The sequence below is a fragment of the Eupeodes corollae genome, chromosome 1 (assembly GCF_945859685.1).
Source record: "Eupeodes corollae chromosome 1, idEupCoro1.1, whole genome shotgun sequence".
Taxonomy (NCBI): domain Eukaryota; kingdom Metazoa; phylum Arthropoda; class Insecta; order Diptera; family Syrphidae; genus Eupeodes; species Eupeodes corollae.
The window spans coordinates 49,484,090-49,510,636 of NC_079147.1; the positions used below are offsets into that span (position 1 = coordinate 49,484,090).

The 26,547-nt window shown below is 32.7% G+C and overlaps 2 protein-coding genes across 3 annotated transcripts in view; both read left to right on the forward strand.

The window, feature by feature from the left end:
• The window catches only part of LOC129938939 (uncharacterized), an 88,902-nt gene extending 86,808 nt beyond the window's left edge, over window positions 1–2,094 (forward strand). The window contains exons 4-5 of the mRNA XM_056046782.1: window positions 1,237–1,946; window positions 1,994–2,094. Of these exons, the coding sequence (XP_055902757.1) occupies window positions 1,237–1,946; window positions 1,994–2,094 (811 nt within the window). The remainder of the gene's footprint in view (window positions 1–1,236; window positions 1,947–1,993) is intronic.
• LOC129941525 (extracellular serine/threonine protein CG31145) overlaps window positions 1–26,547 on the forward strand; it is a 137,277-nt gene that overhangs the window by 23,724 nt on the left and 87,006 nt on the right. For both annotated transcript variants that reach the window (XR_008780877.1, XM_056050196.1), the window contains exons 2-3: window positions 1,237–2,388; window positions 10,919–11,155. Coding sequence is in view for 1 of the 2 variants with exons in the window: in XM_056050196.1 (XP_055906171.1) it covers window positions 2,171–2,388; window positions 10,919–11,155 (455 nt within the window). In the remaining variant the exon portion in view is untranslated. The remainder of the gene's footprint in view (window positions 1–1,236; window positions 2,389–10,918; window positions 11,156–26,547) is intronic.

Genomic DNA, 26,547 nt, shown 5'->3' on the forward strand with positions numbered 1-26,547 from the left:
TTTAATTTTGTTTTGAATGACGTCTCAGCTTTGAATTTAAAGCAAAACATGACGAAAAATTATGATAATTGTTTTTCAAAATTGATAATTTGTTATGGTTTTTAGAAATACATCCATTCAATATTTACTTAACATTGTTTTACAGTGTTAGCTTATCAAAACAACATCCTCCGATCGAAAAGTTAGTAGTAAGGAAACATGCCAATAATTAATCGTTAAAGTTATTAGAATCTTGTTTCTCGTTCTATGTTTTCTATGTTAACGGTTACAGGTCCATTAACTAGAAATTAATGATAAATTAACTTTCTATCTATAATTTCCACACAAAAATTAAAAGTTTGAACACAGAACGAGGATTGGGAAAATGGACAAAATTAATAATGATCCTAAAATTTGAATACGAAAATTAGAGGGAAACACAAAGTAAGGTAACTCATTCATCATTCTTTATGAAGGGTTGAAAAGTAAGTTCTTAACTAAGCTTAAAGACATTCCTAGAAAATCCAACATTGCGAATGAATTGTTTGAGGGGGTAAATGTAACAGGCTAGTTTTTTCAGACCACTGTTTGTAAAAACATCAGTAAAACAACGAAAAACATTGAATATTAAAGTAGTATTCGAACATTTAAATGTTTATGTTACAAGGCTGGTTCAGAAATTACTAATGGCAAAAATATTATTGATTTATCAACTAAAAGCCATCAGAAACTTTGACAAAAATCAATTTTTCAAAACTAGTCTAAAATTAGTCAACAGCAAAACTTTCCACAAAGTCACTTTTCTATTGGTGAATTTTGTATTAGTTTGCTTAGTAGAATCTTGTGTTTCTCTCATTTCTTTGTAGCTCAAATTTGCCCTATTTTCTTCGAGCTTGGAAATTCTCTAATAAAAATCCTTGAACTATATAAAAACTCACATCAAATAAAACAATCTCTGAGATATTCAACAAACTTGGCCTGATAATTTTATAAATCCATGAAATGTTTAAAAAAAGAAAAATAAGCAAAGTCCCCTACTGTAGTCCAATTTTTTTTATAAAATGAAACCAAAACCAATGATACTATAATTGTTATAAAATATCTTAATTACAATCGACATAAGTACGTAATATACAAAAAAGTATATTATATACCTTCATAATCCTCAAGAAATTGATAAGCATATCAAAATAAACATTACAGCCAAATATTTTCATATCTTTATTAATCTTTATTTTCCTCATTTATCTATTTCAGCTCTTCTTCAAATAACACTCAATCAAAAAGTAGCAACAATAACGACTACAACAACAACAACAACTCAGCTGAAAATCTCTTCACTGATAAGAATCCACCAACAAAAGAGCATAAAACGATCGCTGAACGTCTTCGAAATTTTCACCGATCGCAAGATTTAGTAACTCTGCGGCCGCCCTTAGATTCGCCCGGAATATCAAATCAACCCTTATCGCAAGCTTATTTGAATAATAACAATAATTCGTCGTGTGTTTCTCCGCCGTTGAAGCCGCTGACAAGCGCTGCTGACATCAGTTTCAGTAGGTCAAGTGATAACAATTTAGTGTATCGCAGTCATAGCAAATCTCCTCAACAAATCAAATCATCAGTAGAAGAAGAAGAAGCGTGTTGGAAATCTGATGACCATTGCTTTAATCTAAGTGTTAACAACTGCGCTCTAACCTGCCCCTCGACAGCGTGTGGTGCTGACCGAAGCACAAAACATCTCAGTCATAAGCCTTTAAGCAACGGCGAGAATAGTGTGTCCCTGAACCCATCTACATCGCCGCCGCCGTTTATAAGCTCTATCGATTGCAACCAGCACTCGCCGTCATCGCTCGATAGATTGAAGGTTGTTGCGTCGTCGTCGTTGTCGTTAGAAAAGTATAGCGATTTAGTTGCCCCGGCAGAAGTAGTTGCTGCCGATGAGCCTAAGCGAAAACGTGCATTGCGTAGACGTGTTCGGAAGTCATTACGTTCGGAATCTGTCTTTGAACAGCCACTGCCACCTCCGCCGCAGAACTTGCAGCACCATCAGCAGAAGCAGAAGAACTTTACCGAATATGCCTGTCAGAAGTTAGACCAACTTTTTGGTGGTAGTTCGAAAGTTGCCGGAGTTTCATCCACATCGAGTACAATTTCGCCGGCCACAGCTGTCAGCAGTGGAACCATCATCATGGGAGTCCTCCGTTCGGTTAAATTGAAAGAGCGCCTGGCCATAAGCTTGGGAGCAACTCTGATATTATTCACCCTGCTTCTGGTCATAGACGTGCAGATGGATTTCGGTGTCACCAATCGACACCTGATGCCATCGCACGCAAAAGTTCGGTACGTCAACGATGAAGACAGGAGCGGCGTATTCAGAGATTTCAAAAGGAAGTTCCTACAAAAGAGGTGAGTTTCAATGGCGATGGTGCACCATTATGATGCACTATTGTCGTATTGTATTTGAGTAATTATGCAAGAAGAACGTTTTGTAATTTGAAGAGAAACTTTTACATTGCAGTGAGTTTGAGGTTGTATAGATATAGAGGTAGACAAGACAGTGGTATCGGGGTGACGCACGAGGACGACGACGACTCGGGAACAGGAACAAGAACGGGAAGGACCCTTTTTTCGATAATTGAAAGATGAGGAGTTGAAGCAGAAAAGTTTAGTTGTATAGGGACAAGTTTGTGCGTCATGTCGGTTGTTGGTAGAGTCGGTACTTGGTCGTCCTTGTGATGTATGGTTTCAAACCTTCATTTACTTTGGCAGTCGCAGGACTCCTCAGTCCTTATTTCCATTTCTGCGGCGAGAGAGGGAACCGAAATTGTATAGCTCATAAAATGGAACTTGGAATATTCTTAAATCTGTTTTATTCAGACAGAGAACAACGGGAGACTATAAATTAATGGTCTTAAAGTATCTTCCTTTCTGTTAGGGTAGGTACTTCGTAGTACTTAGAAATACTTGATGACATCTGTTTTGTGTTTTCTAAAATTTAAAATGACAGTGATGGAAATAAAGGTCAGTTTTTTTTGCTTTCACTTAGAAAAATAAAAGTATTAGGTTTCTTGTTTTCAAATTAAGGGTGGATGTGATGGTTTATTGTATGCTTATGTATGTAATTATGTACTTCCTTACAAATGAGTACAGCTATGAGCTACTTGTTGATTGTATATTTTTAAGCTTGAGGGATTGGTATTGATTTTGTTTTCTTTCGATTTTAAGTGGTTGTTGGAAAATGGCAAAAAAGTATAATTGAAGTAATTTTTAAACGGAAATAGTTGGAACCTTTTAATTTGTGACATAAGTGTATGACTTTCGTTGAAAGGACAAATTATTTAATTTTTATTTAATCAGGTAAGTGGATTAATATTTTCAGAACAAACTTTACATAAGTTAAAATATTGTAGACTTTTAGCCTGTAGAAATTGTCTTTATTCTAAAAATTGCTTTATTGTTGTTTGATTTTTGTAGCATTCGATTCAATCTTTTAACTTCCCATTTTTGACGTTAAAAATTTGCAAATTATGTGTTTTGTAAAACTGAATTGTCATTTAAAGAACTTCAAAAAGTTTTCAATTCTGTTAAAATATTAAAGACGTTAAATTATTTTAGGAGTAAAGGACGAGATTTTTCTCATTCCAAACACAATCTTTTAGGATAACATTTTAAATATGATTCTGTCAAAATTGTTTCGGAGTTTTTCTAATTTGGACGTTTTCTTCGATCTAATCATTTTAGATACGAGCTCTATATGCTGTTCCACGCCTCTGCTCATTAATTTTGGTAGGACTTAAAATAGATTTTTTGAAGGAAACTTAACAAATAAAAAAAAAAGATATACTTATACGATTAAATGAGTTCGATGTGAATATCTTTCTTCATTGTCAAATTACTTAATGTCGAATTTTTTGTAATTGTTTTATTAGGTTAAATTTTTGTTAGGAACAAACTTTCATGTACATGTAAATAGTATAAATTATTCTGCAGATAATAAAGTTTTCAATTGGCACCTGATTGTCTTAATCTCTAATAATAAAAAAAAATATAAATAAATAATGTCTATTCATAAAATATTCGACGAAAAATACTTTTTTTGAGTTTTTTCGAATATCAATATCTCTACAAATTTTTTGTGCCGAAATACATATTGTTGATGGCTTCAATAAGTTCTTCGGTTTTTTGGTACTGTCGTTCTTCTCTGTACATTTTTCTTGAAAGCCATCCCCACATGTTTTCCAGGATGTTCTGGTCCATCGTTGTCCACCAAATAATTCAGAAAACTGCGAAAAATCTCGTTCCAAAATTGATTTGAAAGTGATTACCGTCAATTTAGAGCTTTGAAAATCTAGCTCCACGGTCCCATAATAGGCGATTACTCCCCAGGAAAAAAATTTCTTGCTATGGTGTTTTTTCTTCATTTTTTAATGTCGTATTTAATCTACCTTCTATATCACCCTGGCAATAGTCGTTCTACTAGCATTTACCCTAGCTTTTGCCTTGAATTTACTAATGAAAAGCCTTGGCTAACTTTGAAGCAGCTCTCGTTTTCACTCGCTTCTTCTGAAATGATGTAACTTTTTTCTTAGCAATGCTGATAATTTTAATGTATTAAATATATGCGGCAGTACGAGCGAAAATCATTTCAAAAAGCTTAAGAACAATATAACAAGAAACTTACTTTAAGTAGAAACGTAGAACTAGTAATATCACCAAATAATATCAAAATTATCAGGGAACTTAATATAAGTGGGAAGTTAAACTACACAACTTCGAATCACTTGCTGTTATTTGTGTTTGATTACCTCTCTTGTGACTAAGACCCCATTTAGTTTAATACTAAAAAAGTGCGTATACGCCCGAGTGAACGTCATTCATAAGGTAAGTATGGATTAACTTTGTTGTTTAAGTAAACGTGATGATCATCATCAACAAGACTAAGACAAAGTGAATACATGAGTCATATACTGTGATCATGAAGGTTTATTGAATAACATGACCCTATGCCATTATCGCCACCTACAAGATCGTTTAAATGGATACAATGGTTTATACTTAAGTTCTTATATTTTTAAATATATATGTACATATTATGGTCATTGATCAACCTAGAATTTCAAGAGAATTACCTTTCAGTGTGCATCAAACATTTCTTTAATTTTTATTATTGTTGAAGATAACAAACAAAAACAACTGCTTGTATCTTTTAACTTCACGATAAACGTATTATTTTTAATTTCTTAGATTTACAAAACATGTTGATTTTATGTGTTACTGAACAATTAATGTGATATATCAAAGATATAATTCAATATTTATTTTGTGTCACCTTTTAAAAAGCATCACGTATGAAAACAAAAACAAGCAGTGATTAAGAGAAGTAACAATGTTAAAGAAACACAAATATTTTGAAAAACAAAGACTTAATTCCTGCACTTTATCGTTCCTTTTATTCTTTTTTTACTAAACATTTCGGAAACATACACAAGGGTAGATATGAATTTGATTCAAGATCAGTTTTAATATAGTAATAGATTACCAATATTGTAAGTTTTCAGAAGAAACAGACTTATGAAATAAGAGCTTGATTCGAATTTTCCCAACATAAAAAAGCACTGAATTTCAAAATGTTTGTATTTTAATTCAAATAAGCAACAAAAATAGTAAAAACCGTGTAGTGAGGGTTAGTGTGTAGGACTGTTATGCCAGAGGTCTTGGGTTCAAACCCAGCGTGCGCCATCTAAAGTTTTTCAACAGGTACTGCCTTTTGAGAGGAATTAACAAATCCCCCAAGAGTAATTTTTGTCATGAAAAGTGCTCTCTTAAATCAGCCCTTTGGTTTCTTCTTAAAAATGTAGGCCAACTCCGTCTCTAAAAACATTACTCGCACACATGAATGGTTAAGAGTTGCAAGTCACTAGAGTCTAGATCAGAACGAACTTTTTTTTTAAGCAACAAAAGTTACATTATAACAGATTTCGCCACCTTGTTACTATCTTTTATTTAATGCCCATTTTTAAAAACATTGTGATGTCGATTTTTAAAAATTCAGAATACAAATTTTGTTTAAATCAGTAAATTTTCAATTGAAAGTCAGATTTTTCTAAAATAGTTAACAATTTTCTTCAGACTTTGTAGCTCCCAAATTATTTTTCCTCCGTTTCGAAAAAAATATGTATTAAAATCAACATGTATTGCACTTTCAATATTTGATAAAGTTAAAAAGTTTGAAGGTATTATCTCAAAGTTTTGAATAGATATTTAAGTCGAAAATCATGTTTTACCAATTTTCAGTACCTTATTTTTAATTCTTATTTAAAAAAAAACTGTAAATTTGATTTTTCTCAAAATTTCACTAGATTTCAAAAACGTTATTCTTCGTTGCATAAAATTAAAATTAAGTTGGAGAATAAATCATCTTCTGTTCGTAAAATATTCAAGGTGAAAATATTTTTTGTCAGTTTTTTTATTTCCCATAGGAAGTCCGATTTGTCGAATAGAAAATTTTGACATTTATATTTTGTATGCAAAATATTGTTGGTATTTTAATTATTTTTTGAATAATTCAACTAACAACTTTTTTAGCAAAAAACGAAATCCTACAACCCTTTTAAGCAAGACAAATCGGCAGTTGGCCAGCTCCTTTTTTGATTGTAACGTTTGTTTCAATTTTTTTTTTTCAAAATTGAAAGAAATTCCAGAATTTTTGAGAATAGATGTCCAGACATTTTTTTAAGTGCCAAGAAATAATCAAGCTCCATTGCCATAGCTTCAACAACACTGTTGAACATTTTGATCCACATAGAAAGTCGTAGACATTTAGATCTCAATTCTTCTAAGTTCTACGGTTTTTTTTTTTAAAAAGACGAAGCTTTTTTTTCTATCTAAACGAGTATAAAAACCCGTTTTAGATGAAGTGATTTGTGTACACCTCATGTCATTTTGTGAAGAAAAAGTTTTAACTAAATAACGAAACTATAAGTTAGTATGGATTCATATCAAGAAATGGACACAAAGAACTTATGCTAATAAACTAGCAATGAGTGATCATTCAAAAGACCGCGTTTGACGTACTATTGACTAAATAAGAGCGTGTGTGTCTGAAAAAGTGTTGCATAATTGTATCGAAAAGATGACGTCCTTAAAGCAAAAGTCAAAATTTGAAACTTAAAATATTATGATATTTGTGAGCGTTATTAAAATTATGGAAGATAGTAAGATGATACAATTATATAAAATTAGTAAAACCATCTTTCTAGTTTTAATCAGCTTTTCATATTTCTTTTTAGACTCCTATAGTTTTTTTCATTAAATTTTAATCTTTCCAGCGTTGTCCAATGTTAAAAAAATGGAATGTATAATTAAATACTTCGATAACACAGTGCTGTCTTCTGTCATAAGAGACATACTGTTAATAACAGGGATTCTTGTTTTGCCGCACTTCACGAATGTAGAATGCTTTACAAGGCTCAATATTTTCCACTCATTAAAATGTGAAGACATTCAAAACCAATTTGCATCGGTATCTCTTCCGATTGTAATTGCTCACACTGTGTATAATCATTGTAAGTGTGAATATTGTCCAGTAGTTTTACAACAATCTAACAAATTTTTAGAGTTTTATTTTTATTATTTTAAATAAAGCTACCAGAAATTTTAAAAATATATTGTTTTCGACATTCAGCAAATTTTTTATAAAAATCCAACAGTCCACTTTTCACACAAAATTAAAATCTACAATAAATAGTACTTAAATTTAAATTTGGTAAAAATTGATGTTCGGTTTTTAATATCTCGAGAGTGATAGAAGATAATGACTTCAAACAATCTTTTATGCATCCAATTTGTATTTGTTTGTATGTATAGGTTAGGTTATAGTGGCTGTCCAAGATGGAAACGGACACACTTGGGCCAGTTTAATGGCCCATTGTGATACCACATGAATCTTGAGGCTTCCTCCTAAGCTCAATGGAACCAGCTTGAGTCCCTTACGAAACGTGAGAAGCTGAATATACCGATATGATTTAGATCGTTTAGATCGTTAAAGGTAATTCTTGCGTTTTTGAGCCAGAGCAGGGCATGTACAGAGAAAATGAAGAACCGTTTCTTCCTCTTCCTCTTCCTCGTCCATACAGCTTCTGCAAAAGTCATTTGAGAATACGCCTAGTCTCGTGGCGTGCTTTCCTATTAGACAGTGTCCGGTTATGACACCTATTATCGAGCTTATATGTGATCTGCTTAGAGAGAGCAAGCACCTTGAACGTTTTAAATCCAGTGTTGGCCACATGTTTTTTGTTTAGCGATTGGTATGCCAGTACTTGACAAACATAGTAGGATGGGCTGTACTGTACCGTTCATGGCGAGCTCATCTGCCTTACAGTTACCTGGAATGTCTGTATGGCCCGGCACCAAACAATGGTGAATATTAAACTGTTGCGCCATCTCCATTAGAGATGATCGACCGTTATGGACTGTTATAGACCTTGTAGAGACAGAGTCAAGATATTTGATAGCGGCCTGGCTGTCGGAGAAAATACGGATATCTGATGTTGATATCACGTTTTCTTTGAGCCAAGACAAGACTTCCTTAATCGCCAAATGTTCCGCCTGGAACACGCTACAATAATTGGGAAACCGGAATGAGAGACTTAATTTCAGTCGTTCAGAGTACACACCACCACCAACCCCTTCTTTGGTTTTTGAGCCATCTGTGTAAAAGTGGATTGACTCATCCTCCAAGAATGTCCTTTCCTCCCAAAAAGATCTTTGAGGTATAGAAGTCTGGTAGTTTCTGTCGAATTGCAGTTGGGGGATGGTGTAGTTTGTGTGCTTTGAAATTGATTCTAAGTACCTTAGAATTACAAAGTGGCCAATGTTGTTGTTAGTCCACTGCGACGAAGCTTTGAGGCGAATAGCAGAGCTTGCAGTTATTTGTTTGCTAAATATGTCAAGAGATGTAAGGTAGAGCAAGGGGTCCAGTGCCGCCAACGGGGTCATGCGAAGCTATCCGCTTGTACATAGGCAAGCTGAACGTTGGACTTTATTTAGCTTATCCCTGCTTATACCTTCCTTTGTATGTATAAGTATAAAAAAAATTTAAGAAATGCTACTAAAATTGGCAAAAATTAATTTTCGACTAAAAATCTCGTTAAAATAAAAAGATTTTGAAATCAAACTATTTCATTATATGCAAAATATTGTAGGTAATTTTTATTTTAAACAATTGAATTGACAACTTTTTTTTTAACAAATCAAAAAAACCTACAAACTATTAAGCAAGACAAATCGAAAGACGGGACGTTAAGTTACATATAAGTGTGGTGAAATCCCAGCCTCTTTTTTTTCGATGAAAATTACGACTCTGGCTTAGGATCTCTTATATTGAATATTGAACGAAATATAAATAAGTAAATGAATACATATTGTACATTGAACAAAACATCCGAAATTATGGATATTGGACAAGTAAGAAAAGATTTGTTAAGCTGAAAACCTTAAAGAATATATCTTATTGAACACAAATATTTCTTTGTTACTTTAAACTAGAATAAAATGAATTATTCCAAACGAAAAACCTATCGTTCCATAATTGAGAAGATGCAGTCTTCTCTATTTGGCACACAAAATTGTCTATTGAACAATACATCACCAAGATGACAATTTTTGTAACATCGAAATTATTGTAAATATAAGTTTCTGTGGTACCAGTTTTCGCTAATAGTGTGACAAAAGGAAACAAACAAATCAAATATCTTATCAAAAACTCAAAAATACTGTTTCGAATTCTACAAATTTGATTTTGTCATTCATAAGACTAAACCTTTGAAGTTTAAAGCCCATATTTCATGATAAAATTACTGTTTTTTTTTTAATAATTCCCATTTTTGATGGAAGATCTATTTTCCTAAGGTGCATTTAAATCTATTTCTGCATTTAATACCAAGAAAGGTATTAAAAGGCACATAATTCTAGGAAATATTAATAGAGCTGCATGGGGTTTTCGAACGTCCACTTTATTTTGCAGACAAACAACCAAAGAAAACCTGAATGAATTATAGTGAAAAACCATATAATCTTGCATACTTTTTGGAATCAGCAGGAAAAACGAAAGCATCAAGCCATAAACTGTTGCAGCTGTAAAAGTCTTTTCAGTTGTAGTTTTAAGACCAACGCTCGAACATACAACTCAAAAATAAAAAAATAACAAAAACAACATTATAAAGGCTACAGAAAATTTTGTCTACGTTATTTTTTCTTCTTTATTTCTTTCTTTTTTCTTCTTGGTACGATAGACCTTTGAAAATACCAGTGAAGAGTAATGACGGCGGCGGCGGAAGTAAGCGGTGGCGGCGTTGGCCAACATGAAACAAACCTCACAACGCAATACCTTTAATGTCGGAAATGGCCATAAGAAAATATTTTTATAAGCCACCTTCCTGAGAACCTATACCAATATTATACAAAGATGTGGGGTTTCATTTCACTTCAGTGAATCCATTTTTATTTTTTTATTTTAAATGTTTGTATTTATGAGGAAAAGAAAAAGACGGAGGTTGCTGTTATTGTTGTTGTACTGAACTCAACTACGGAAGCAATAATAGTTATTTCCGACATTAAACAAAAAACATTGATTATACTGATGGTGATGGAAAGAACATCATCATATAGTTAACATTTCCTTCTATATGAGATCCATAAAGCTTAGGGTAGGTTGGTAGGTGAAGGCAGCCAGAAGAGATATGAAAGATTTTATTCCAAGTAAACTTGGCTATAGTTTTAATCTTGTTTATTTTCCTTAAAATGTTTTTTATAGTGAAAGTCATAAAAAAGTGTGTGTTTTTCTATTAGATTGAGGTTTAAAAATTCATAGTTTTTAAAGAACAAACTCATAAATATTATTAAACTGTATTTTTATGTTATGATTTTTATCTTTTAGCAATTCTTCTGGTTCCAAGGAAGCCTCTACAACGATAGTCGCCAAAAGTCAAGGAAATTCAAACGAAAAAAATACTGCATCAACAACGAAAAAACCATCGCCACATGATCGTTTTGAAGATCTGCTAAAAGTGTTAAGAGATGGAAGTAGTAAATATTCAAGTGTGATTGTTGACAGTCATTTGGAGGAGGATACAATCAATCCAACATTGGCTGAAGTAATGGATATGAAAGTGAGGTAAGTAAAGACAAATTGTGTAATTCTAAAATTTAATCGAAATTCCTTCAAGAGTCTTATAGGGTTAAGAGTTAAAAAATGTTCCCAATTGATTAAAGCCATTAATTTAAGGAAAACAAGACTCTATTTGAACTTAAAAGTATGAATTTAGAAACTGCTTAAAGGGAAATTTGGTATGATTTAAAATTAATTGCATATCTTTGGGCTTACGGTAAGTAAAATCAACACAATTACATTTGATCTGTATTCAAGATCGATACAAAGTGGTATAGACACTGAGAACATCGTTGTACAAATTGGACATCTTTTACAAGTGGAAAAAGTAACTAAAAATAAAAAATGAGCATGAGAAGTTGTTAATATTTTTTGTCGAAATACGCAAATTCTTAATTGATCTGCTCATTGAAATTTTGGATGGGCACTGGGCAGTTGTTTTACTTTCGTTAAACTCTTTCAAAGCAAATGAGTCTTCATCAAATTTTTTAAATAACTAAATTTTAGAGTCAAAACAATACGAGTCAAATTATTTCGTTTGAGAACAAACATTTTTACTCATAAACATATTAAAGTATTTGACAAATTTTAAAAATCAATTTTTAGCATTTTTTATTCTTTGCGTATTGTATTAGTAAAAAAGTACGTATTCGCCCAGTATAGCTTACAAATTATATTCTTAATATTACCAACTGAAAATGATCACCATTAGAGGTCAAAGTAGATTGCAAAGAAAATATTTGTATATTTTCTTCATTTAATTGACATTAATTGAGTATTTATTACTAAAAGATTTTATGAATAAAATGCATGACTAAGTCGCATGAATTAACTTGCTTATATATCCAAAGATGCTGGTCAGAAGTATTTTCCGTATTTTAAACTGTACCTGTAAGAAAAGTTTGTTTCAATAAATGTCATTTGATTTCTCAAAAAAAACTTGAATTTTTAAAAACAATTTATTTGAAAATCATAACAGCCGTTTTTTAAAATAAATTCTTTGTTTATAACATTTTTTATTTGAGTTTAAAAATATTTGAAGTATGATGTTATTCTTACTTACTTACTTAAGGTGGCGTTATAGTCCTGATGGAACTAGGGCCTCACCCAACAAACTTCACCATCTTGCTCGGTCCCCAGCTATCTTAGTCGTTGGACTTTTACCCTTCTGGATTAGTCTATGTCGCTGTACAACCCGCACAACTCGTCATTCCATCTTTTCCACCACTTCCCTTTGATGCATATGGGACGTTTTTTGACCACAGCATGTACTTTGTTTTGCCCTCATTAACCGTTTACCCCATTTTTGCCGCCTTAATACTCACAAAAGCTCAATGACATCACGCTCTTGACGACAGCATGTACTTTGTTTTGCCCTCATTAACCGTTTAACCCATTTTTTCCGCCTCAATACTCACAAAAGCTCAATGACATTACGCTGAGTGCTTCCGACTATCTCAATGTCATCAGCATATGCCAGTAATTGGAGAGACTTTTGATAGAAAGCGCCTCTAGTGTTGACGTTTGAGCTCTGCACTCTTCTTTCAAGCACGATGTTAAAAAAATCACATGACAGCGCATCACCTTGCCTAAAACCTTTTTTTACAGTGAAAGGTTCTGCTTAGTTGTTTCCAGCTTTTTTGGAGCAGCGCTAATTCTCCATGGTCATCCTGCACAAATGCACGAGTTTGGCGGGGATGCCAAAACTAGACAGCTATTCCCTCTAGATGCTGTCATAAGCTTCCTTGAAATTGATAAAAAGATGGTGGGTGTCGATTTGGTGTTCTTGGGTTTTTTCCAGGGTCTTCCGTAATGTGTATATTTTATCGACTGTCTTGTCTAAAACCACAATGATAAGGACCTATCAGGTTGTTGACAATAAGATTTAGACGTTCAGATATTACGGCAGAGAGGATTTTGTAAGCGATGTTAAGAAGACTGATTCCTCTATAGTTGGTGCAGTTAAGAGGTTCTCCTTTTTTCACGATCGGGAAAACAATACTGAGGTTCTAATTATCGGGTATGATTTTTTCCGACCAAATTCATGCTAACCAACTTATGTTCGGCTGTTTTAAAGAGCTCTTTCTTCACTTCGTCTTAGTCGGGAGGACGGGATTGTTGGCTTTCGTCGTCTATGTTCAATGGATCATTCTGCCTGACAGCGGAATTCGGTTCGTCGTCGTCGTTATACAGTCTGCAGAACTGGTCCTTCCATATCTTCAGCATTGCCTGTGGTTCCACTATGATGTTTCCACTTTCGTCTTTGCAGCCTTCGGTTCTAGGTTTATGTACCTGTAAATTTAGTTTCACCTCCTCATAAAACTTTCGAACTCCATTCCTGCATTTAAACCTCTCAACATCTTTGACCGCACGCTTCTCATGCTCTCTCTTTTTTCTTCTGAGAAGCGGGTGTTCCTCTCGACTCTTCTGCTCATAGAGCTCATGAGTAGCTTTTGATCTTCAATGTAGCTCAGCTTTGCGTGCCTGTTGCTTGGCTGCATTCGCCTTCAGACATTCCTCATCAAAACAGGGGTTCCTTGTTGGTGGTTGTTCGAAACCCAGCACGTCAGAGGCGGCTTCTCTGATTGCATATTGGCAATGTTGCCACTGCTTTTCGATACATTGTGTTAGCGGCACAGAATTTCGAGAGGGGTACTTGCAAGTCAGTCGGAAAAGGATTTGGCGATCTCTTGCGATTGTAGCCCTTCGACGTTGTACCTTCTCCCAGCACCTCCACGTTTTGCCTTGGGTCTGGAAACCCGAAGTGCTACCTTGCAGTAAATCAGAGTTTCTAAATATACGCTTTACATTTCAATTTTGTAAAAAATGATGACGCATTACCGAGATATTTAACTTCGAAAAATAAAATGTTTAATATTTTTGTTTGTATCAAAAATAAAAGTAATGTCATTTTGGATCATCAGATATTATTAATATAGTAAAGTGCAGAAAAAAATTATTGAAATCGTTCTTGAGAAAAAAATGAATGGTTCTATTGAGCAAACCTTTCTGGCGAGTAATACAAAAATATTTTTTTGAATTGAAAGAAACCAAATTAAGAACAATTATTTAAAGAAAATTTAAAAGGAAATGTATAGGTTCGTTTTTGAGAAAATTCAAATGTTCGGTTTTTGCCCCAAAAATTTGTATGGGCTATTGTTTTAAGAAAAATTAATTGATCTCAATTGACAAAATGGTTTGGATGGTAGCGGCGAACACAGAAAATGTCAAAAACAAAAACAGACACTTTTTTCGACGTTAGAATAAAATCTTGATTTCAAAATTTATACGTATGCAAAACTTGTCATTTAGTTCCTTTATGTCATGAGTGAAAATATACAGGATGGTGCCATTTTAAGTTTTTAGAAGAACATTGAGCATATGACGTCCATATTATTCGTAGAATGTCGGTCCAACAAATTTGAGTGAACGCCTTGAAGCTAGTTTTCGTCCTTTAATTTGAATTCCGTTTTTATTGCATTGCTTTAGTTCGTCACTTCAGATAACCCCAAACACAAAAATCGCACACTGTCAAGTCAGGTATAAAGGAGGCGAATGTATATATCCAAAACATGAAATGGGGCGACCGGAAAACATTTCTCGTATGACGTTCACTGTGGTAATCGCAATGTGAGGAGGTGATCCATCTTTTTGAAACTATATACATTTGACGGGTTGATATATCGCCTTCTGCTACGGAACTCTGGTTTTAAAAAGTTATTAATCTTGTCAATGTAACGGGCACTGTTCACGGTAACCGTGTTTCATTGCTTTTTAGAAAAGTATGAACAAATGATTAATTTTTTTGAAACTGCATACCAAATAGACTAACCTGAAATGCATTTAAATACAAAGTCGATATTTCGCATTTTTAAACCCGCTCTAGTTTCTTAACGCTCACTCGTAGAAAAAAAGCTACGTGAGTTATTTTGTAGTACATCTTTTATTGTACAAAGTCTAACTAAAAAAACAGTTTTGTATCATTTACTGTTCACGTTCAAATCCTATAGCCTAAAAACGGGCATTTTCGACAAAAAGCCTTAATAACTATGCTGCGGACTCTTGTTAATAATGATTCATTTTCATCGAACCTAGGAATAATTTGCATAATCTTAGGTGTGATAAATATGTTTATATGTCTATTTTGTCTGATCTAACAATAATTTTAATATATTATGCTCGTCGAGTGATGTTTTCACTTAGAGGGATTTCTATTTTCCACTTTAGTGTTAGGTCCTAAATCACTTCTCTATGTCGAAGAAATGCAAATTAAATATCCATATAGAGTGAGTATTATTTTCTTCGAAGCCATCTTCAGATGAATGCCTATCGGCTTATATCAATAAAGATCATATGCAGCACTTCATAGACAACACCAGCTGTTGATGGTACCAAAAAGAAAACCATAAACAAATGAATAAGTCATCATTAAAGCAATTAAATATGAAATGTATTGGAAGTGTAGGTTTTACTTTTACTTAAGCCAACAATTATGAAGAAGCAGTTCAGCATCATTTATATTGATTCAATCAATTGAATGGTTTTAAATTTTCTATGTATGTATGTATGCATGTTTGAATGTAGATAAATATTTCTTAGTTTAGGTTACCGTATTTTGAAAAGGATTTTATTTCGTCCTGCTGTCCTTTTTATATTTCTTTCATAGAAAAAAAAAACATTATAATAAGACACTATCAATTCTTGTCATTTAAGAGGTATGTGATTAATTTTGAAATTTTGTTTGAGAAGTAATAAGTAGACATTCAAATCTGTATTATTGATTTCAATTTTAAACTTCAAAGAATTGTAATAATTGTACTAATTTGTAATTGTTCTTGATCCTTAATTATAAAGGATTTATTCTAAACTCATATTTCTGAAAAAAAAATTCTTTTCTTAGAAATCAATTAATCTCAATCAAAAATAATTGTATGCAAAACATAACAAATGGTAACCCTATAACTGCATAGACACCTTCAACCTACAAAAGTGGAGGCATTTCGGTCTTATTGAAGACGATAGGATATTATGTAGCTTCAAATTCATATACAACAGCACTCTGCATTATACTCGAATCAGAATAACAATCTTTGTTGATGTTGACAAAACTGTCACTTAACTTCAGAAATATTATAGAAGATGATAGGGAATCAATTTAAAATAAATATATCAATGTATGTATGTATGTATGTAACTATACATTAATGTATGCAGCATATTGCATTGTTGTTATATTAGAATATTATTAATTTAAGGAAATCGAATATCTTATGTACATTTATGTTGAAATGCATTTTCCGGAAAGTATTAAATTCGAATTTCGTTGAAATTTAATCTTCAAATAATGTTTCAATTTATGAAAATTTAATATACATATGTGTGTATGTATGTATTTATCTTAAAATTGATTTGTTTTTACGTTATGTATTTATGGTCCTTCTATATTCATGCTTGGGAATAATGAATATGTACATATGCATCTATGCACTTGTATGTATAATTAAAATGAACAACATCTTCACTGGAATTTTTAATAAATCAAGTGGATTAAATTTCAAGGACAGACAGTCGATGTCTTTTTTTAAAACTAAGTTTCACAGAAGAAATGCTGGAAAGCATAACGAATGTCTATGAATATGTATTTTTCAAATAACTTTAAAACAAAACTTTATAACTAGAATCAAAAAGGACATGAAAGTACTGAAATTTCCAAAAAAGGGCATCCTATCCTCCGAATTTTGTTTTATTAATTAATTTTATAACATTCAAACGGTTTAAAAAGAAAATATACACATTATTAGAAGAAACTGTTCATATTAAAATTGATTCAATTATAAAATACAATTTTGTACCGGTTATACATTTTGCGGTTTAAAAAGTAAACACTGGTATGCGACCCCCACTGATAACTTCCCATCCCGTCTGTCGATTTGGTTTGCTTAAAAGTTTGTAGGTTTTCGTGTGGGGTTAAAAAAAGTTGTTAGTTGAATTATTCTTAAAAATTTTAAAATTACCAACAATATTTTTCATAGAAAGAAATAGTTTAGTTTAAAAATCTAGTTTCATTAAATAGATTTTGAGTCGGAAACAAATGTTTACCCACTTTTATTAATTTTTTTGTTGAGGTTTTTAGTTTTTGTAAAAAAAACTGTCAAATAGATTTTTTTTCAAAATTTTTCGAAATGTCGACAACAATATTTTTTATAAGTTAAAATTTTTGGAAGCCATAATCTCAAAGTTTTGAAAAGATATTTGATTCGAAAATTAATTATTACCAACTTTTGTTAATTTTTTTTATTTTTCGTTAAAAAACTGTCAAATCGATTTTTCTCATAATTTTACTAGATGTTAAAAACTTTATTTTCGTTACTGTTCAATGCTCCAAAATTGATTCGATTTCCAAAACCTTTTCCGGAAAAGATCTTCAAGAACTTTTAAAAAATATATCCTACACTAATATAAAACATGTTAATAAAATTATTTTAAAATTAGAATTATTAATTTGATTTATTGAACAATTATCTAGCTCAAAGCCCTGGTAGGTAAATCTTTAATTTTAATTATTGATTATGTAATCTATTTATGAATCAATAAAGTTCTAATAATAATAATAATTTTTCTTCGTTGCATAAAATTGTTTTTTAATTTTTTTTTATAAAATATACTTCTTTGATATCACTTTACAATATATTATATAAAATTTAATTTAAGTCTCTAGCGTTTTTGGATCGTAAGATATTTAGGGTTAACCAAAATGTACCTTTTTTAAACTGCTATGTTTAAAAAATCACCCACTCAATTTTCTTGAGAGCCCTTTGTGTATCTTTTGTCTTAATATCTATAAAACAACATTTATTTGAAGACGATATCTCTTGTGGTTCTTGAGCTATGGACGACGAAAAAAACGTCGCGAACGTATGGACGTTCGAACGAACGTACTTACACACTACTTAGACATCTTTCTAAAAATCTTTTATTTCGAATCTAGGGACCTTGAAACGTTGAGAAATGTGAAAATTCTCAATTTGACAAAACGGACACATTACTTCCTTTGGGAAGTTAATAAAAAACATACATACATAACCTTGACATAGTGTGTGCAACACTACATAGTTTACAAGTGCATTCTACACCATGCGGATTGTTGGAGGCATCGATTCATTTTAAGTAATTTTCACCCAGATCTGGGTTCCGGGCCATAGTGGTGTCGTGGGAAATGAGCGGGCTGGCGAGCTAGCCAGGCAAGGATCGGCCCTTCATAGCTCACTTGCGGAAATGGTTAACATTCCTCTTGGTGCTATGAAGAGTAAAATCCTTTCTATCTACCAAACTGAATCAAACCGAAGGTGGAGCAATTTACCCAACTACATTATATCAAGGAAATATGGCCCACCTATAACAAAACCCGTACAAACGATCTCAGGCCAAGGAAAGACATAGCCAGGATTGTTGCGGTCTGTACCGGACATTGCCCTTTAGGAGTTCATGCAGAGAAATTGGGTATCTCTTACAACACCTTTTGCCGTAGTTGTAGTGACCAAAGGGAAAGTGAAACCATGATCCATTTTCTCTGCAAATTTCCTGCTTTGGCAAACACCAGAATGAAATGCTTTGGAAAAGCATTCTTTCAAGAACTCGATGAGCTATCTGAGACAAAGATTAGAGACCTAATTTTTTTTCTAAATGTGACAAAATGGCTCTAACATAATCGCTATTAAGCTTCTCTGTAAATCTATCCCTTTCAATCAAAGGTCAAACGAGTTTTTGGTATCAAAACGGCGCACTACAGCGCTAATTGGATCTCAGGCTAGGTTGCCTTGAGATCGCCATTTCTATCTACCTACCTTAAGTAATTTTCGATCACTTTTTGACATTTATTGGGCGGTATCTCAACCATAACTTGACGAATGTTGGTTTTTAGGTGTTCAAGTTAAAAGTTTATCTGCACGTACACGGCCTTTGTGACAACGTCTTGTTGAAACCACACGTTCTCCAAGTTGTATTCTTCAAAAGCAGTGACTCTCGTTCCATCGTCGTTTTCGAAGAAGTAAGGTTCAACCACACCTCCGGACCAAAGAGCGCACCAAACTCAGAACCTTGTTATTTATTAACATACCCACTGAGTGAGGAATGTGCTTCGCAACTGAAGAAAATTTTGTTCGAAAAATCGCCGTCCACTGCCTGTTTTTTCACCATCCATTCGACTTATATACGATGGACGTTGTGAATTATCAGCTGGGTGTTGTTGTCTAAGTTGGACTCCATATAAATATAGGTGTAGATCCAAATGCGAAACACGCCATAATTTGCCATAAAACAGTCCTAATTCCAGAGAACGACGGGGAATCGACACATTCGGGTTTTCTCCAACACTTTCACTTACAGTACTGATATTTCTACTATTAGTTATCATCTTTATGTAGCGCTCGCCACCACCGCCGGCCCACAATCCACACCAAACGGTAACTTTTTGAGGATGCATTATTACCTGTTGAACCTCGGGTGGGTTGGTGTCGTCCCATATACGGCAATTTTTCTTGTTAACACAGCCATTCTTCAAAAATGCTCCTCGTCGCTAAAGATGATTTTTCGGCCAAAATTCGGGTCCTTTTGCAAACGATTCGAAGAATAGCAAGCTAACAAATGCCGTTGTCTATGATCATGAACTTTAATCTCCTGGGTTAATTGGATCTTTTACTGGTGTAGGCCCAAGTCCCGACGCAAAATTCGACAAGTCTGCGAAAGGCTGAGTTTTTGTGCACTGTATTCTTTCATGGACTGCGGCTATGTTCTCGGCTGATCTTGCTTTACTTGCACGTACATGTATTAGCTGTTTGTTTACTGAACCGGTCGTCTCTTGTCATGATCATTTAGCCTAAGGAACTGAATAATTAACAAAAAAAAACTGAATTATAAACGACGCGCCAAAATCTACCCTCGCCAATTGAAATCTTTCTATAAAAGCATATACGTGCCCACAATTAGTCACTTTTAACTTCCTTTCAGATTTTTTTAATATCTGTCAGGTTTGTTGAATTGAAAATGTTGACATTTCTCGACGTTTTATGGTCCTTAGAATCTATACAAAATGTCTTTGAAATGTGTGTGTGTACAAATGTCGAAATCAAACCAAAGATTTTGCTTAAATTACAACAAAAAAATGAAAATGAATAGTTTTCACCTTGGTTAATAAAAATGATACTACCTTTAGCATTTGTATATTTTTATACATATACAAAAACTTTTCTAACATTCAGTAAAGCTTTTGGAAAAATCTAATTGATAGTTTTTTGAAAAAAAAAATAAAAATTGGTAAAAAACTAATTATCGACTCAAATATCTGGAGAATAGGTAAAACTGACTTAAAAAATTATTTAATTTCTAACAAAATATTGTTATAAATTAAAATTTCCAAAAAATGTTACTTACAATTTGTTTAAATTATTTTTCAAAATACATGTCTCGAAAAAAAAGATAGAAATTGAAATCAAACTTATTTTAGCGTATGATTTAAATATTGCTGTCAACTTTCAATTGAATTTTAAGAAAAATCTTACTGACAACTATTTTTACAAAACAAAAAACAAAAATACAAATTAGTCAAAACTGATTAAAAATTCCTTTTGACTCAAGTATCTTGAAAATGAAAAATAACATTAATTCCAAATCTATTTTTATCTGATGCTTTTATTACCATTATTTAAAACTTTTCTCTGACGGTTCTTCAATTTCACACAAAAATCTCTCTAAAAAACATTGAATTAGATTCTAGGTACCTTGAATCGTCAAATATTAAAAAAATAAAACGGTACCGATTATATTCTTTCTACAGGAAGTTAGAAATCCTAGCCAAAAATCACAAAGTTTCAAATACACTTTACAGTTTTGAAGACAGTTCAAGTAAAATCAGAAAATTGTGTATTAAGTCTGAACCCAATACGAAATGACCACCTGCTTTCTATAGCTAAATTCGTACTTAAAATTAAATAAATATTCGGAAGAAATCAATACCGTTCTTCAAATTCTACTTTACGGTACAAGTTGATTCTTGGATTGAATATTTTAACCAAACTTTTTCTATTAATTATTAATTTCTTTAGAAAAAAAATATCTGCATTTCGTACTCGTTCTCTTTACCTAAACTTAGTGGAATTTTGACAAACAAAAAAATTCAATTTCTAAAACCTTTTTCCAAATGTATCTGTTCTGAAAATGCGATAAGACAAATTCACAAGAATTTACCATCCCATATTTACATAAAACTAAACTGCAAATGTACAACAAATAACAACTAATCATTTAAATACTTAACTACGCTCTTGATCAACTTAACTTACCCCCAAAATGTATCCAAATTTTGTAATTTAAGATAATACCCATAATCCGTTGACAGCGAGTGACATTTTGAAATTTCACTTCTTAACGTCTAATGCAGTGAGGGTCTGTTCAATGTCTATTGTCCAACATTATTTGATGAGAAGGAGATTTGTATGCATAGAAAACTTAGAAGACAAAACCATGACAGTAATGTGGTGTTTAGCAATCCTTGGGTGATGATGGTTGAATGGTTCATAAGGACATTCTAAGACTTCTCATTTGAAATATATTATGTACACTATACGTATGTAATGTACAAACTGTACATTAACATCATGTGTTTCTTCCATTACAGGGACTTATAGAGCTGCGAAGACAAATGACTTTCATACTTTTGACATTGATGACAATGGCTATGGCACCACAAATGCGAGAAAACACATCAACAGGACAGAGGATTCTGTAATCAGCGAAAATTTAATCATGTTAAGGACCCTACAGAAAAACTGTCATTGTTTTTGAATCAGTGCACGCTTGTTCACATTTCTGTTTAAGATAATCATTATGAAGCATCATATGGTGTCTAGTTTCGAACTTGATGTGGATGCGGGGGTTATTTTTCTTTCAAACACTATTTAAAGCTACAAGGATGTTATAATCCTTGTTAGCACCATGGAATTCATCCTCTGACACTGAATCATGAAACGGAGCTTAGAATCCTCCATTAAGTTTTATTAAATAGAACATGAATAATTTGTGACATTTGATTGTCTTATTAAGCGCCGCCACCAGATCAAAATGTCTTTTAAGACCTTGGGTCCTTAAAGCCTGATGGCCTTTGATAAAGTGTCCAATAATAATTTTTATCTTCATAATTTTCCATACAAAAATCATTTATTCCAGAGTGTCCTTTTTTAGTCGTCATTGTCGTAGACTACTGTGAGGATAATTCCAAACATATTTTTTTTCTACCCTCTCACGATGAGAGTGCACAAGTTGAAAACTTTAAGTGGTTAAAAGTGGACGGATTTTTATATTTTCAATTTCCTCTGGGAAAACTTTTTCCTGTTTTTGTCTCGTTTCTTTTTTTTCTCATTTTTGTTCATTTCGCCTTTTTATGGTTTTCTCTTAAGGAAATTTCACGCGCAAAACATTTTGCTTTGGGATGATATTATAGTAAGTAGTTATCGATTATTGATCCACCCTTATCCCTTTCTCCTACCCCTTTTCCTCCCTTTCACCAGAAAAGAGTGTAAAAATGGACAAAGTAACTTTTGAGTATCATTGGAGATGGTTGGTGTGATTGCGGGTGAATACTTTTTTTCCCATTTGGCTACCCGCACTTTTTATAACGCAATTATGAACGAGCACTGGGTAACAAATACAAACAAAAATATAAACACAAACACTCACTCGTAGAATCTTAAAAAGTTTCAAAATTGATAAAAGTTGTTATTATATACTCGCAGTTAGAGAGTATACCGCCATTATACGACGCGTATCCTGTTCCGGAATACCAAATCGAATCGAATCCAGTTTGTTTGTTTTTTATTATTTCTTTCTTGGTTTTTTATCCCCGCGTGTATTAAAAAGGTTTGTAAATGTTCTTCCTTAATATTTTCTGGCCTTGAGTTGTTTTTTTGAAAGAGTGTGCTGCGGAAAAGTGGTGATTGAAAAACCGCATAAAAGTAAACATTTTTTTGTATCGACACATTTTTCAGTGCGAGTTTCTGAAAATATAGTTGATGGGGTTTTTTCTCACTCTTTTCACTTATTTGTTTGGTGGGGGAAGGGAGGGGAAGGGGATGTCCGTGTGAACATGCACATAACAATGTGTAGTTATTTTTTAAGACTTTTTGGGGTTTTTATTTCGATTTTGGATTTGAAATGTTGGTAAATTACTGGTGTTTAATATTTAAAAGTGTAATTTCGCACCTGTTGGGATAACTTTAATGTACTTTCGTGCTAGACTATAAAATCGAACGAAGGCATTTTAGATGCGTGCTGAATACAAACCATTTTGTAGTTTTAGAATTGTTCGTGTCTGTACTTAGGAAGCGGTTTTGGGTTGTTAAGTTCAACAAGAAAGTATACTTGTTGTTGGGAAGGCTGAAATTCATATTTAATATGTTTTTGAAGTGTTTTTTAAATTATTGGAAACAAATATTCTATAAATTTCATGTATCGTTACCATTTTTTGTTTACAAATTGTTAAAATGTTGTAAAAATTGATACAATAACTTACACAAAACATAAATATTCTTGTAGTTTATATGAAACTTTACTTCGCACCCTCCCACCCCATTTACATTTTCTGATCTTTATACATTTCTGGTGTATTTTTTAAAGTTTTTTTTTACAAAATTTAACCTTTCGGATCCGTGATAAGAACAGTAGGTCCCCCCGAATACTTAAAATATTTGCACATATAAGTGATTGAAAGTTATGGACTTAATTTCAAATTTAATTTAGTTCAGCTTATTTTAACGATAAATAATGTGTATTGATAAAAATAGTGTTTTCCGCTCAATCATTTTCAGTACCTATTAAGACTTTGACTTCAAATTAATTTAAGTTCATACAAAATATTTGTTTAAATACACTTTGTGCCACATGAATAGGGACAAGCTATTTATGTTTTTTCTTTGTCAATATTTATAACTTCCCATCCCGTCTGTCGATTTTCCTTGCTTGAAAGTTTCTAGATTTTCGTGTTGGGTTAAAAAAATTGTCAGTTGAATTATTCTTAAAAAAACTTAAAATTACCAACAATATTTTTCATAAAATAAAATAGTAGAACTGGTTCTTGATCTTGAGCTATGGACGACAAAAAAACGTCACGAACGTACGTACAAACGCACGCACAGCTGGTTTTCTAAAATCTTTAATTTCGATTCTAGGGTCCTTGAAACGTCGAGAAAGGTCAACATTTTAAATTCGACAAATCGACCCCTTTACAAAAACTTCCTATGGAAAGTTAATAACAAAAAATCTTTTGGCTTAGGTAAATTCTTGTGTTATTGAATGGATTAAAATAACTTTTTAATAATTTGTGCTGCCTCCTGTTTTTTGCTGTCAGATAATTGAGCAAAATTTGGGCCCAGGTCCGTTTGATGGCTTTAATAATCTCTTCGGTTTTTTGGTATTGCCGTTCTCTTTCGTGGATATTTCTTAATAGCCATTCCCACAAGTTGTCTATGAATTTCAGGTCAGGAGAATATGGGGCCCATGGTAATAGGTTCACATATGGGCCTGGTATCCAGACTTTTGTTGCCAATGCGGTATGTATTGGTGTGGTGAACAATTTTGTTGCGAAGTGAATCGTTGTCCAACTAATAATTCAGAAAACTGCAGAAGAGCTCTTTCCAGAATCGATTTGTAAGTGATTGCCGTCATTTTAGAGCTTTGAAAATCCAGCTCAAAGGTCCCGTAATAAGTGATTGCTTCCCATACCATTATACCGCTTCCTTTGCTGTGCCGTTTTTCAAGACAGATTTCTTTCTTTTTAATCATGAAAATAGCAGCTACATCCATCAGGTCCTTGAAAATTATTTTTTTTTCATCGGAAAAGTCGACAGTGTGCCAAGCTCGATTGCACCTATTGTGATTCGTTGCAAAATAAAGTTTTGGCTCTTGCGTGCAGCATTCAATGGTGGTTTTTTCTTCATGTTATGGTGTCGTATATAGGCTGACTTCTGTGTCACCCGAGCAACCGTCGATCAATTAGCAAAAGCAAATAATGATTTTTGAGGCGCGTGAAAAAGAAGGCTGCCGAAAGAGAATTGCTCACTCAATAATGAACGTATTGAAGTATTACAAGAGTTTAAACTCTAGGAGTTTTGCTTACTCATAATAATAATAATTTTCTAAGCATGTCAAGCAAAAAAGCAAAGAGTCCAAAAATGCGATTTTTTTAAGCAACTGACGGCATTTATATGTGCTACGGTGCTCAAGTTTTTGGATACTAAGCTCTCGAGGCGTTTGGAGCAATTCTAAGACATTTTTCAAACGCTTGTTTAGGCTACAAAATCCAAAACCAAAGTATGCTATTTACGTGGAGTCTGGGGTAACTCAAAACCTCAAAATGAAGTCGGATTATTTAATAAGAGTGATGAAAAGGGACCAAAGAACTCTTCATAAACCCATCTTGCTTAATGTACTGCAATCTATTGACACCCCTTTCAAAGAATGGCGTAAGCTAGCTATCTCAAATAAAGCTAACTTAACTTTATTGGAGTCAAATGTTCATAGATGAATTGAGCTCTATGTTTGCAAATGTTACTGCTAAAATTGATGAAAGAAATTACAATCAGCATCTCTCTAAAGCTTCGTCAACATCCTAGAGGAACACCTATAGGAACTTCAATCACCAATTACCATCAGCTATAGGTTATTCTTTAGAGCACGAGGTGAAATTTTAAATTTTAACTATGTGCCTCATCGTGCTGATCTTCCACAAATTTGTAATTTATGTAACAGAAGAGAAATAGAAGATATAAATCATTTTATTGCAGTAGGCCCGATATTATAGAAAATACGTCGATTACATTTAAATGAAATCCATCTCACTGTAAACAGACTTCATGAGATATTAAATGGTTCGCTAAGATGGTCCATCCTGCATAGTTTCTGAAAGGACGCCCTACATTTCCGAAATAGTTTCCCAACGTAAAGTCTAATCATTTGGCCAGATACCATTATCTAAAACTTTTCAATTTTGTGTTTCAAATCACCTTAAAATTGAACTTCTTATGTTTCAAATCATACCAAAATTGTAAATGTTTACTTATCAGGCTACCATTATTTAGAATATTTTAATTTTGTGCTTCAAATCACTTTAAAATTTTAAACTTTTTAAGTTTCAAATTATATTAAAATTGACATCATTTTTGTCAAATCATAGCAAAATTGTTAATGATTGCTTATCAAGTTTTTTCTATTGCTTGACTAATGTATTTTTGTATACCATTCCAACCAAATTGTTGTACATATTATTTTTATTGGTTTTTAAAATTTTAAACATTTTTTAAATTATAAATAATTATTTAGTTTAATTATGTATTTTACTTTTAGTATTTTTC